Source organism: Artemia sp. Qi Xiang Cuo, chromosome 3 (genome assembly GCF_049724085.1).
Source record: "Artemia sp. Qi Xiang Cuo chromosome 3, ASM4972408v1, whole genome shotgun sequence".
In the NCBI taxonomy this organism is placed as follows: Eukaryota; Metazoa; Arthropoda; class Branchiopoda; order Anostraca; family Artemiidae; genus Artemia; species Artemia sp. Qi Xiang Cuo.
This window is the reverse complement of record NC_142796.1, coordinates 60764661-60779745: the sequence shown is the minus strand read 5'-3', so window position 1 is coordinate 60779745 and position 15085 is coordinate 60764661. Positions and strand designations below refer to the sequence as shown.

General features: G+C 36.8%; 1 protein-coding gene across 1 annotated transcript in view; it reads right to left on the bottom strand.

Moving 5' to 3' along the window:
• Positions 1–12389: 12389 nt before the first annotated feature.
• Positions 12390–15085, bottom strand: part of Polr2E (DNA-directed RNA polymerases I, II, and III subunit Rpb5) — a 48164-nt gene continuing 45468 nt past the window's right edge. The window contains exon 8 of the mRNA XM_089086324.1: positions 12390–12636. Within this exon, the coding sequence (XP_088942450.1) occupies positions 12481–12636 (156 nt within the window). The 3' untranslated portion in view covers positions 12390–12480. The remainder of the gene's footprint in view (positions 12637–15085) is intronic.

Here is a 15085-nt window from a genome sequence, read left to right as displayed (position 1 = left end):
AAGGTCGATATTGCTAGTTAGTTTCTCTGAAAGGGAGGGGGGTCGGCTGGCTCAGACTTTTTTTTTACAAGAGAGTGAAATGATACGAGGAAATTTCTTTTGATGAGAAAGGTGTCATTCCCCCACCCCCTCCCGAATATTACCGTCTCTAATGTTGAAATATTCTATAAGATAAATAGAAACAGGGCGAAAAGGGAAAAATCCCATTATAAGAAATGGGAGTATTATTACCGGATAATCCTCTATACAGAGAGATCTTGAAAAAAAGTTAAATAACTATAAGTATTGACTGATATTTTAGGGGTAAAACAGGGCGTCGATTCAAAGGAATTTGGGGGGATTTTATTTTTCTAAGTTTAGGGGGGGGGTCGAACTTGTCGTTTCAATTTTTTCAACGTAAATACTAAAAAGGGGTATTTTTCAAAGAAAATACCAAAAAGGTACTTTTTTTAATCCAGGACAAGAGAAAATACTTCTCTTGTCGCTCGAAATCGGCACAACCGCGGGAAGTGGACCTTTTTAAAAGTTCACCCCCTCAAAAAACATCATCCAGTTTATCTTAACGTTCTGACTGACTGTACCAATGGTGGCTCTTCTCTCGCTTTTAATAAATAGGAGAAATTTTTGGAGAGAAATAGGCTCTAACAAAAATAAATTATTTCACGCCGAAGTGCAATCCCCCAGTCCCTTATATTTTGTGAAGTAGCGTGCCCAGACTTCCCAGAAATAACATCATAAAACTTGTCGTTTTCTTCATACCCCCACCCTTGAAGCCAGGGACCTCCGTCACTTAATGAGACTTTTGCCTAGAGGAAATCAAATTTGTGTCCTACATGGGTTGCGGTTAAATGCAGTAGATATCACTTTGTGCTACTGTTAGTCTTATTGACTAAGCTCTAAAAGATTAATAAACTAATAACTGAGATAACTTAAAAACACTAAAGGACACCCTAGACGGTCAATCATTTTGATCAAAAGCTTCCGTCAATCAATTGATTAGAGCATGATAGACCGTCTAGGGACCGATTGAGTCTCTCAAATTTTCTAACCATTCCCATCAACGCTTGACTCAAGCATTAAACAGGCTCATAGGCAGTGAATCATGATTTGATCAATCGATTGACAGAAGCTTTTGATCAAAATGATTGACCATCTAAGGTGTAATTAATAGAACGAAAATGGACACTTCATCCACTTTTTCTCTATTCCAGGCTAACTTTGCAAGACTCTTGTCGAAGGTAATTGACAGGGTTGCCAACTAGAGACATTTTATGTCAAAAGCACACATTCCCATCTGCCGGGACATTATGGCAAAAAACGGCAAAGAAATGACATATTTTAGGCATTTGGGACATCAAAGGGGGAGAAAAGACACATTTTGTAAATTAATGACATAAAAGGGAACATTTTCCAACTGCATATATATTTTGGAAGGAGAAATGTCACTTTTCACCGAAGCAGTGCTTTTTCTCGGTATTTCTTTAAGCATCCAGGTTTTGCCACAAATGCTGTAAGTGAATAATTTTCTCCAAAGCAAGGGATTTACATGTTTATATGAATTTCGTGCTTTCACAATAAGTCATTTTGTATGAATGTTTTCATTTTCATTATATCTGATGTTAACTGACCGCTTTGATAGATGTTTATAAAGCGTCTTTTGGTCGATATTACAACTGGTAAAAAAAACTAACCTGTAGTTTTTGAGACTTCAAGATGGACACATTTTAGCTAAAAATGGCCCATTTTTGGAAGCTCAGGGGACACATTTATGGAGCAAAAAGTTGGTAACCCTAGCAATTGATAGGCTCCCGCCTGCTATTCCCAGGCAAGCCTCTGTTGCACAAACACATGTTTCAACAGCAACAAGCTTTGCAGCACGACCAATACAACCCAACGGGAAAATCTAAATACACTCGGAGAAACAACCGTTTAATCGAATAAAAATTTCTTAGACTGGTCCCAGGCTTCCTACCCATTTATCAATATGTATGCTCCGAAGGTCTTTTAATGTATGGACCTGAGCCTCTCTTGTTCGTTGAAGTAAGTCAAGGTAAAAACCCCAGATCTCTTCTCAAAAGAGACTACATCAATGGTAATCAATGGGTCACCGTTGCGGAGGAACACATGTAATTATGGTGTGCGTATAACTGAACAACCATGTAACTGAACCCATGTAACTGAACCACCGTGTAACTGGACCACCGTGCAGCTGAACCCCTGTACAACCAAACCCCTGTACAACTGAACCCTCGTGTAACTGAACCACCAGGCAGCTGAGCCCCATTTAACTAAACCCTCGTGCAACTAAACCCCCGCGCACCTCAACCCCATTTAACGGAACCCCCGTGCAACTTAACCAGCGTGCAACTGAACCACCGTGCAACTGAATCACCGTGCAACTGAGCCACCGTTCAACTGAACCCTCGTATAACTGAACCATCGTGCAACTGAACCAGTGTACCCCGTTTTTCAGTATGCTAAAAATATGAGGCAATATCATAGGGTAAAACAGAAGTTAGAATTTTTACATGTTCAACCTTTTTGGAATTGTTTGTTTCTTAAAGTCATGATATAAATCGCCTGTCAAGATCATTCATAAAAAATCTCTGTTTTATTTTTACAAAAAAAAGAAGATCCGATGTCACAAACCGTTAAAGCTGATTTTATTTATCTTTATTTGTCAGATAAATCAGATCTTTCTGGACGTTAAGTAATAAACATGTGTGTTTAAAATATTTTATCTTTGTCAATCTAGATAACGCATTTTGATTAGATGTCTTTGGGGAGATTGCAGCTAAAACGGATATGGAAGGGTGACTGGTTACACTCCAGCCTTTTTTTCAACATTCCTTCAACATGCCCAGAAACTTCATACCCTCAGGTTTATACCATCAGCTGTTCTCGACGCATTGCAGATACGTCTTCTTATAAAACTGGATGGACAAAGTACCTCTTGATTTGGTTGAAGATGCTCCTAAAAATTTTCCGAACGACGTGATGGCTGATACCATCAGCCATTGTAGGCATTGCTGGTTTTTACCTTTTCACAACCAATAAGGGAAAAAATATCTTTTGATTGTGTTTGGCATTCTTCTTGACATTTCCCTAAGGTTTGACCTTAATGGTCCATGCTTTTCTTATTTCTAGGATCAAACATGCCGTCTCTTCTTGATAAAAAAAACCCACCTTGTATGTTAAAAATAGGCGACTTTCATAACTTACAGCCCTTGCACCAGGGGCTGTGAACTCTGGAGGCATAGTTATTTAACCTTTGGTCTGTTTTAAATAAAATGGTCATCTCAAAATTATCGATTGGATGTATTTGGGGAAAAAAAGAGGGCGGGGTGCACAGCATATAAATAATAGACAGTATGATCGTTCCCTATCTCACCCATTATAAAAACCCGGACCGAGGTGCGAGTACTCCGGAGAACGTAAAAACATAGCAACATTAGATCTTTTCACGGGTAGACAAGTCAGATTTCTCTTGAACGCGAAACTTGGCTTCAAAGTTGGAACACTAAATTTTAAAGAAACTAATTTTAAATTATTATATTTCAATACATATATGAAAATCGGTAATTAGAAGTGCAATGTTATTATTTGATGTTTTTAGGAATTACAAGTAGGTTTCGAAGTCTCGAGTTGGTTTCAAAAGCATTTTGAGAAAGTTTCTGCCAAAATACGTGTTCCAGGGTAATTGGGCCACTGACACATACTAACATTAGTAACTCGCTAATGAAAGAGTATGTGGAAGGAGCTGTTTGTACGCACCGAGAATGAAGAGCCAGAAATTGTCTGCGGTGAACTTACTGTTAATTATCTTTAAAGAGTGGTGGGATGGAAGCCCTTCGACAACTTTTAACTCTTAAAAACTGCACTGGAACTTCCGATTTCGAATCCTATGAGCACCCTCTCCCCCCTCCCCAAGTTCATACAAAAATCTTTTCCATAAGAACCTCCTTTGTTAACATTGAGTAACCAGCTTAACTTACAGCCCTTGCTCCAGGAGCTGCTGGTGGGATTGTTAACCCCAGAGGCATGGTTATTTGACCTTTAGACTATTTTGAAAAAACCATTGTTTTAATTTTGATCGGATGCATTTGGAGTAAAAGTGGCGGTTAAGAGGGCCAGGCTGATTGTCCTCTGATTACCTTTGATTTTTCAAAATTGAACTTGAAATTTAGATTTCCAATTGAATGAACCTTCTCCGAAGTTTGTATGACCATCCATTCTATAAAATTCTTAAATTTTAACAAAGGGAAACTTGCAATAACCTGAAACCCTTGCCCCGTGTACTGTGTGTTTTTTTTTATTTATCACGTTTAATTGTTCGATTATAAATTGAAAGTTTTAGTGCCCTTTTTAAAAGTAAAAAGTGATTGGAGGACAACCAGCCCCCCCCCCCCGGGCAAAGCACCTCCTTTGTAAAAGATCTCTAGGAAAGACCATCTCGCGGAAAATATCCCCCCCCCCTGGAAGATGCATCCCCGTGAGAAATATCCCCCCCGAGAAACACCCCTTGCGGTTGGTTGATATCCAATCACTTTCGACTTATAAAAAAAAAACTAGAACTGCCTGGGGATTATAACTAATTTCTACCTCCATACTCCTCTCGCCTCTCCCCTAGAGCTAATTCTCCATTTATCCGGCTCAATGAGAGTTGAGATGTTTTGGCATTAAAATGCAACCTTTGAGTTATCTCTCTCTCTCTCCCTAGCTACAAAACAATCAGAGAGCCCCATTGCAGAAGTTGGAGTACCTTTTGCTTGCAGATAGTGTTTGTTATTGATTTTCCTTGAGAAGAAGATTTTCGCACGGACTGGGGGGGGGGGCAAGGCTTACACATAAATTCCTCTTTTCCCTTTCCATAGTAATTCTTAGCTAAAGTAAAAAATAACAGAACCCAACTATAATATTTCATTTTGGAATATTTTCCACGAGGTGGTATTTTCCAGGGGAGGGTTTTCCTTGGGAGAAGAGGAGGGTAAGTGCCTATACCCGTGGACAGTGACAGGGCGAAGAGAAACCCCATTAACAGACATAAAAACAAGAAATAAATATGGCTTTAAGAGTTTGTGATATCCGATTTTCTTTGTTTTGTGACAACAAAACAGAGCTTTTTTATTAATCATCTTGACAGTTATTTATATTACGACTTTAAAAAGCAAACAATTCCAATAAGGTTGAACATGTAAAGATTCTAACTTATGTTTTACCCAATGTAAGTACGGTGTCACTTACGCGGGGGTTGAATTACACGAGGACTCAGTTAAACGGGGTTCAATTGCACGAGGATTCAGCTACATGGGGGTTCAGTAGCACAGGAGTTCAGTTGCACGGTGGTTCAGTTACAGTGGTTCGGTCGCTTGGGGTTCAGTTAAACGGTGGTTCAATTGCAATGGAACCTGTAATTATATCTCATGGTGATAAATTTGTATCCTCTCGTATCATATTTGCAGATGCGTTGTAATTATTACTACCACTGCTACTAATAACAGCTCGCCATAGCATCAAGCCGCCTTTGGCCAACACGGCTAAGCACACTCTTTATCCAACCAAATCTATAAAAATCCTCCATTTTTACGTTCTCCCATGAAGTTCTCATTTCCTTTCAATCTTTCTTTATGACGTCCTCCCAACCCAAACGAGGACGAACTGCTTTCCGTTTAGCCCTAAACGGTTGGCCGAAAAGAACAATCTTCGGCAATCTGTCATCCTTCATCCGCACAACGTGTCCTGGCCACCTCAACCTTTCTTTCATTATAGCCCTAGAGAGCGGTATTGAAGCACATTTTTAGTATAGCCTATTGTTTTAAATACGGCCAGTCAGCCGTGTACCCAGAACAATACTTAAGCAATTTCTTTGGAAAACATCTAGCAAATCTTCATTCGCTTTTCGGAGCACCCATGCTTCCGAGCCATATTTGACCACTGTCATCACTGTAGCTTCTAATATTCTAATTTTGGTTTGCAGACTTATCTTCCTATTTTTCCAAACTTTTTTTTTAACTGTGAAAAAACACCTTGAGCCTTGGCTATTGTATTTTTGACATCTTCACTGCTCCAACCATATTTACTAATAATACTACCAAGGTAAGTGAAGCTATCCACCTGATCAATCTTTTCATTACCCAATTTCACCTTTTCATCTTCACTTATTCCTAGCCTTAGTGACTTAGTCTTCTGAACATTATTTTTAAAGCCTATTTTAGCACCCTGAACTCGTAACGACCCTAAAACTTCAATCATTTTGCTCACACTTTCATCTAGGATGCTTAAATCATCAGCATAATCACAGTCCAGGAGACTTTTTCCTTCCCCATTTAATTCCGTGGTCTCCCATTGCCTTTTTTTGTGCTCCTTAAAACTAAGTCCATCAATATAATCTATATAAAGGGGGATAGAACACAACCCTGCTTAACTCCTGATTCAATACAAAACCAGCTGCTTACCTCATTTCCTACCTTAACCGCAGCAGTTTTATTCTCGTACTTAGTACTAATCGCTTTAGTGTTTTTGTCTGGTATACCATATAAGGAAACTTCTAACAGCATAATCGAACGCTTGCTCATAATCTATAAAACTGAGGACTAAAGGTGCTTGAAAACTCAGAAACTTCTCAATTATTAACCTAAGAGTGAAAATTTGGTCGACACATCCTCTACCTTTTCTAAAACTACACTGTTCTTCTCTTAGAGCTTGGTTTACGGGATCTATCAGTCTAAAAAGTATCATATTACTAAGTAATTTACTACCTACAGAGACCAGACTAACCCCGCGATAATTACCACACTTACTTTTATCACCTTTCTTATAAAGTGGCTTAATTAAAGTTTTCCTAAAATCGTTAGGTACTTCCCCTTTTTCAAAAATCATATTCATAATCTTCAGTAACTTATTTCTAACCTCAGAGCCACCATCTGCGTACTATTTACTACCAAAATAATGCCTGTGGACAAGACGTCATCCAGCCCCCTACATCTATAGAGCTGTATGAAAAGAATGTTGGGATAGTCAAGCAGTTCACTTATCCGGGTTCAATTGTCTGCTCAAATGAAAATTTAGATGCAGAGATATCAGCAAGGGTGGCAAAGGCGAATATTGTTGTCTGAGAACAATATTTCGCAAACCCCAGATCAGCCACTACCTAGTCAAATACCTGCCCGACTCATCTTCAGCTTCGATCAAACTGCAAATGGCTGAAAACGCCCCTGAGGTAGACCACGCACAAGATGGGTGGACGTCATCCATAGTCGACTCACTACCAGGAATATCAGCCCTGATGAAGCTCCAACTCTCACCTAGAAAAGAACAATCAGGAGACGACTAAATGCACTGAGGTCTGGTTCCCTTTACACTGGCGCTGTTGCTCAGAAAAAGCTTTAAGAAGAAGACTATTTACTGCGGTTCATGAAACGGTTCATTGTGCTAACTTTTATTTCTTAGCCTCCGATTTCTTTTCGGATATAAAAACAGTGCATGTCTTCTTGCTTATTTTTCATGGCATTAAAGGTCTAAAATATAATAAAAATGAAAATCGAAAATTTTTGAAAAACACGAAAATCAGAACTTCTGTTTCGAAATCGCAGTTTTGGGTATTATTTCCCAAAAATTACGAGAGATACGGGAATTTGCTAAGGTTATCGACGAGATTACATGAAGTTCTGTCAGTATTCAAAATTGTGTGATTTATAAAAAGTTAAGCTTCGAAGCAAGGACATCTTAATTAGAAAAGATGTAGGTGGTTCGCAGGAAGACCATTGACCGATTCAGTTCTTATAAGACCGAAGTCTGTCTATCCGCGTTGAAAAAAAAAATCCACCTTGCCAAGAAAAAAAGTTACCATAGGATATCATGAAAATCCATGCTAAATAACTTTAGAAATTATTTCTTAGTCTGCAACATCAAAATATAACTAAGAAAAAAATAAATCGAATCAAATTCCGTTTTGAAACCAGGTTTTCCGGTACTATTTCCCAAAAATTTATGAGAGATATGGAAATTTTGCTTAGGTTTTCGAAGAGGCAAAATAAAGTTCTGTCAGTATTCGAAGTTATTTCATTTCTAGAAAATTTGACTTCAAAGCTAGGACATCTTACTTAGATAAAATATAGGGAATTCACAAAATCAAAACTTCGAAATAAAGTCACAGAAAATTTTTTACTTTTGGTAAAAACAAAGTCAGTTACAGTTCTTAGACGACCAAGTCTTGTCTATTCGCGTTGAAAAGAATTTTACCTTGTCTAAAATACAGGTTACCTCTAGGATATGAAAAAAAATTGATGCGACGTGACAACTTTGGAAATCCAAGACGTCAAACAATAGTCTAGAGTCTTAGATTCTGGAAATCCTGCTGGTGAAGCCCGGCTTTAAATTTATCAATGGTCTTCAGGTCATAAAATTCAGATATATTGAAAAAATAGAAAACAATCAACGAAGAAAAATAGCTACAACTCATATTCATGAAGCAATTCAGGCGATGGAGTGCTTAGAATCTGAGGTGTGTTTGAAAGTGATGGCTTTTGAAATTTGTCCCCCAGTTTCCGTTTTTAGCTTTGAAATCTAAACCCTTCAATTTTTCATTTTTAAGAGGAAATTCCCCACTTTTAAAACACTAATTGGGTTGGTCTTTAAGTAAGGGATAAGGTGCTTACAAAGATTTCTGGCAAATTTTAAAGCAATTAATTTAGGATTTTTTTGAACTGATTTTTTTTCTAGATTCTCTCTCGTTCGTATTCAAGGAAATCAAAAACCAATGCAATCTATGTCACTTCAAAACGGAAATGAGTAATCGGCTACCGGTTTAGTTGTAAAAATATGTAAATTAAAACGTGCACCTCAAATTTGACTAGGGCTTTCAAAAAAATGAAAACTTATATAACATACAATAATTAGTTAAAAAAAAAAACAACATTGCGTCAATAGTCTTCAGGTCAGGCAAATAAAACAAACTGACAAGTAAGAGGTAAGATATGTAGTCATAATTAAAGGAAGTCGCACTTAAAAGGCTTTAATCGTCCTCGGCCTCATCCAAATTTAAAGTATCCACTAGTTTCGAATTCTGAATGAAGGGATCTACTTGTTTCCATTTCTTGATAGCCCGAGTAAAATCGCTGGGGATCACCCAGCCATATACTCCACTTGACGACCTAAGAACAAGTTGCTTCGTTTTTATCAGGGACATAACATTCGAGACACTTAACCTATTCCGGTTTTTAGTTTTGATGACCGACAAAGTCAAGAACTGTCTCTCTGCTCCAGCACTTGAATGGGCAAGCTGCAGAGAGTCAGAAAGAATGGGCAATTATGGAAAAGGTTCGTTTCCAGCAGTGTCTTTAAAAAGGGACAAGGCTAACTAACAAACGTAGCAGCTCTTATGAGAGTCTAAGAAAATTTTCTGAAAACAAATTAAGCCGGCATACCAGTCCTGATTTTAAATAGTTTGTCTTTCAAGGCAAGTATCAAGAAGAAGCCGAGAGAAAAGAAGAGATTTTTAAGCTCTAGGGTTGACGCGAAATCGCAAAAATGAGAGCAATAATAGCCGTAATGTCTAACGCAATCGAAATCAGATTTTGTAATGAATGGACCCTAATTTTTCCCCTGAATTCATGGAAAATAACAAAAGTTTTGTTTACTACAAATCATGACTTTTTACTAGATTTCAGGAAATTTACTAGATCCTCTAAATTTACTAGATTTTTTTCTTTTTACTAGATCTAGTAAAATCCTACTGATGGTGGCAACCCTGCCCAAAAACATGAATTTGGCATTTGAGATTGACTTTATCCAGGATTATTTCGAAGAAATGTGGAATAATTATTTCGCAGAAATATGGAAGAGATGCGGAATTTTGTTCTCCATTTCACAGAGATAATTTAATGTTCTGCAGGAATAGGACATTAGATTGTTCTGAATAAGTTTACTTTCCCAGCTAGGATAGTTTTGTTTTGGCACCATGCGAAAAATCAGGACAGAGCGGGTTTAATTTTTTTCCTAATAAACTAATGGTAACTTTACAAACTTCACTGGAACTTTTCTGCCCCGTTTCACGATTCCCATACCCAGGGAAAATTTCAACTTTGCATCTCTTACCGCTTCGGAGCTATAGACCACTGATAACGTGTCTGCTACGCTTCGAAAGCAGTAACGTTGCTTGGCAACACAAATAGTATAAATAGTGACTGGGTGGCCCATGAACTGTAAGCTTAGCATGCCTACCTAAGAAATACTATAGGTTCATTTTCCACAAAACTCTGTGGTAAATAGACTAGGAGTCAAACACTTTATCTACAGTATCTGGCAGAACATTATCATCAGCCTTATTGAGCAATACAAGGGTCAAGTTGCTATCCATCCACAGGACCACTGAAGTAATTTGAATTTATAACAAGACAGAAACCCCACTTGAGTTTTTTTTGACTAGAATACCTTGTCTTTTCTGCCAGTAGTGTCTTCTGGTTAAAGTAGCAAAGATAAAGTAGAATACATAAACATTTCAACCACTAATGGGGTTTCGTTGTGCCTATTTCCCAGGCCCTCGTTCAAGCGCCGAGCTTTAACTATGACATAGGAGTGAGGGACTGGTGGTGATCGAAGTGGGATACATTGTAAGACATAAAGTCAAAAATGCTATATCAATATCAGTAATTGGCGGCAAGGGCGTATCCAGGATATTTGTTCGGTCGGAGGAGTTATTTTTTTGGAGGGGGGACAAAAAAACTTTATAAAAGCATCAGAAACGTGTTTATATATATTTTTGTTATTTCTTGCGAGTCGGACATAAATTTTGGAGGAGGGGGTTAAAATCCAGTAATCCTAACTGTATACGGCCTTGCTTGGCGTGTTTTATCTAAGAAAACAAGATTTACGTTGCTTAGGCAACGTGAAGTGTTGCAGCAAGCCTTTGTCGGGTTTGCCAACAAAAATGTTGCAGGTGCAACACTTTGGTCTGAAATCGAATTTAAAAATATTATATTGACTCTGCAGTCAGTTGAATCTTAACCGTACATATATGTAATATACCCTTAAACATATCGGAAAAAAGTAGATAAATTGGCATCCAACCCATTGGTTCCCAACTGATTTTGGGCCATGCTCCACCCAGTATCTAAACCCTATATTTGGTTTTTCTTCGCAGTCGATTACTTAAAAATAATCAACAAGACATAAATCACGAACAGAAATGGTTAGTAACAGTAGATGGTAAAAATTTTGAAATCATGGACGGAGTACAACTTGCAATATAACCTTACTGAGCCTTTTTAGTAGTATTAATTTAAAAAAAAATTCTCCACAAAAGAAGTTTTTTCAAAGAAAAGTAAAGAGCTATATTAAATTGAATACGAGCAGAAATAAAGTCAAATAATTTTTCAAGCAGAAAACTACCACAAATTGCCATCAATAAATAAATAAAGCCCAAGACGAACAGAAATAAAGTCAAATAATTTTTCAAGCGGAAAACTACCACAAATCGCCATTAATAAATAAATAAAACCCAAGACAAACAGAAATAAAGTCAAATAATTTTTCAAGCGGAAAACTACCACAAATCACCATCAATAAATAAATAAAACCCAAGACGAATAGAAATTACAACACATAACCGAGTCAAATTCAAAACGAAATAAGAAGAATTGAAAGAATAAATAGCTTAGAGAAGCGACTTTTCAAAAGATAAAATACTTGTGCTGCATTGTCCTGTCAAAAGATAAGTATGCATCATCATCATGCATATGATGATTTAGTTTTTGTCGAAATTTGGATTTTAGTTTAATATTTTGTTTACTATGGGCTAGAGCTTTTTCTTTACTATATTCTTTATTTTGAATACAGACTGTCAAAAAATTTGAAAAAAATTGTCAAAATGGAGAGAACGCTAGCGCATATGGTGTGACCATCGCCGAAAACAGCTGGAGCTGAATTTGTTGACTGTACGAAGCTATTCAAGATCAAGCATACTGTAAGCTTTTCGGACTTTTCTAGAAAAGTCATCAGCTAACAAAGTACGAGACGAGTTAACTTCACTACCAATAGGTAGACCTAGATATAGACGAAGGGTTACTATCTTGTCACTGGGTTTTACTTCAGGAACAGGATCACTCAATAGTAAAATGGCTCTTATTTCCTAGGAAATATTTATAGCTGTAGAACAGTGATAAAATATTAGTTATAAAATAGTCGGAAAATTTTAGAAATAGCATCCATTTTTAATGTATTTTCGTCTTTTTCAACGCCTACCTTAATGAATGCTATTTCTCTTTACTCATATTCTATTTTTCTCAGAAGCGTTCCCCTAGTCTCGGTTTGGTCTTTCCCCAAAGAAGGGTGAAAATAACTTACGTCGCGTCTAATATACTCTCTAATTTTTAATTTTCACTTTACTCGCAAATTGTTCTTTTTATTTAATTGCTACTCTAAGCAGCTAGTTACTTTATAAATTATTTTCTCAATTATAAAACTTTCATAAAAAATTCAATATTAATCATCTTCGTATTCATCTTTGGAGTCTTCATTGTCATCATCAAAATCTAAAGTCCTTTCGCCTTCACAGAACTGACCACTGTCCCTTTGCATATCATATTGTTGACTTCCCTCAGTAGAGGAATCCTCATCCTCTTCTGCTTGCTCTCCCGTCTAAAAAAAAAAAAAAAAACCGGAAAACTACGGTATATAATTGACAGTGTCAGTGAGATGTAGCTAGCCAATATCAAATCTGAAAACTACGGCGTCATGCTACAGACGCTAGAGCAGATAACACAACAATTTCCGCAAATAGCGGAGACCAGATCAGTCCGCTGTTTTTTCTTTTTGTCAAACAGTTCGTGGTAACGAACTGTATCAAACCGTTCGTGGTAACGAACTGTAAGTAAGGAGCGATCCGGCTCAATGGTAACCGTAGATCTAAAAAACGGAATTTTGATACCTATAGACACATTAAAATAATCGCACTTTTATGCTAACTTAAAATATATAAGTTTCATCAAGTTAAGTTTTACCCGCGCGGAGAAGTTACGCGCGGAGAAAATTTGGCTGATTTTAGAAAAAAGCAGGAAAGACCCCCTAAAAGTTATAGAACCTTAATGAAAATTACACCATTATATTCAGTGTATCAGAGAACCATTATGTAGAGGTTTCAAGAACCTATTTACAAAAATGTGGAATTTTGCATTTTTTGCCAAAAGAAAGATCACGGATGCGTGTTTATTTTTATTTTTTTTCCAGGGGTGATCGTATCGACCCAGTGGTCCTTGAATATCGTGGAAGGGCTCATCGGAACGGAAATTAAAACCTCTAGTGCCCTTTTTAAGTTACAAAAAAAGGAGGGCAACTAGGCCCCCTCCCACGCTCATTTATTTCCCAAAGTCACCCGATACAAATTTTGAGATAGCCATTTTGTTCAGCATGGTCGAAAATTTGATACCTATGTCTTTGAGGATGACTTAATCCCCCGAAGTCCCCGGGGGGAGGGCTGAAAGTTATGAACTTTACCCAATGTTAACATATAGTATTGGTTATTGGGAAGTATACAGACGTTTTCAGGGGGGGATTTTTTCTGGTAGGTGGGGGGGTTGGGGGTTATATGGGAGGATCTTTCCATGAAGGAAGTGTTCATGGGGGAAGAGACATTGCTATGAAGGGGGTGAAGGATTTCCCAGCATTATTAAAGAAAGAGATCAGAAATAAAATAAAATAAACAAGTTTTTCAACTGAAAGTAAGGAGCAACATCAAAACTTAAAACGAACAGAAAATATTACGTATATGATTGGGTTCACCCCCTAGTCAATACCTCGCTCTTTAAGCCAAAGATTTTTTAGAACTTTCATAAGAGATATTTATTCTAATTAACGGCCTTTGTGATAAAAGGGTCATTTTTAAAGAATCGGAACAAAACTCGAACTTTAGCTTAAAGAGCAAGGTATTGACTAGGGGGCGAACCCCCTAATATACGTATTAAAAATCTATCAATATAGAATTTCGTAACGCAAGTTTGTTTGTGAGCTACGTATGTTTATTGATAAAACAGCGTTCATAAATAGAATTCGGTAAGTCTTGAAAAAGCCATTTAATCAAATAAAAGAAAAGCTAATGTACAATTTTTTTTTAATGATCCATACACAGTGAGTCAAAATAAAAGCATTCATCAATTCAAAAACCTTAAAGAATTAAATAAAAAAAACAAGTTTTTTTTTACTGAAAGTAAGGAACGGCGTTAAAACTTAATACGAACAAAAATTATTCCGTATATGAAAGTGGCTGTCCCCTCCTCAACGCATCGCTCTTTACGCTAAAGTTTGACTTTCTCACAACTCTATTTTTTTTAAACAATAAAAAACTTTAGCGTAAAGAGCGAGGCGTTGAGGAGGGGACAGCCCCTTCATATACGGAATAATTTCTGTTCGTTTTAAGTTTTAATGTCGCTCCTTACTTTCAGTTTAAAAAACTTGTTTTTTTTATTTAATTGCTCACAATAGAGGATGTGTTTAGTTGATGTTTTTATTTGTCTAACTACTATAGATAATTTATCTAAAATTATTAAACGAGCAATAATTGTATGTATATTTATTTATATGTAAGTATTTTCTCTTTTGTAAGAATTACCCGGAATAGCAACTGTCAGTCAACAGTAATCAGTTTTATTTAAAGAGCTCTTTGTTTTATATAGAAAAACTTCTTTTGTGGAGGATTTTTTTTAAAAGATAATCTTTAGGAAAGGACTATCGCTGAAAAAGAGGATACAAGTCTCGGTTCTTCTTCTATTTGTCTATCTGTCCATATTAATCACACGTTCAATAATACATTCTGAATTAATAGTTACTGACTTCCAGTAGCTATGAGCTACTACTTCGAATTCGAAGGGAGCGAGTTCTAGCCACTTAGCAGTAACAAATGTGTTGGAATTTATTCTTTGGTTTATAGTCCCGTAGAGGTCTTGGGTCGGTTTTTCCATGAACTCAGTTCTATGGAAAACTAAAAGTTGGTTTTTATTTTTAGGATTAGTTTCTCGATTTTCCACTTTTTCTAACTTTTTCTCGAAACCTTATTTTCTCTTCTTTACTTTTGTTTCCTTAGTTTTTGCGATTG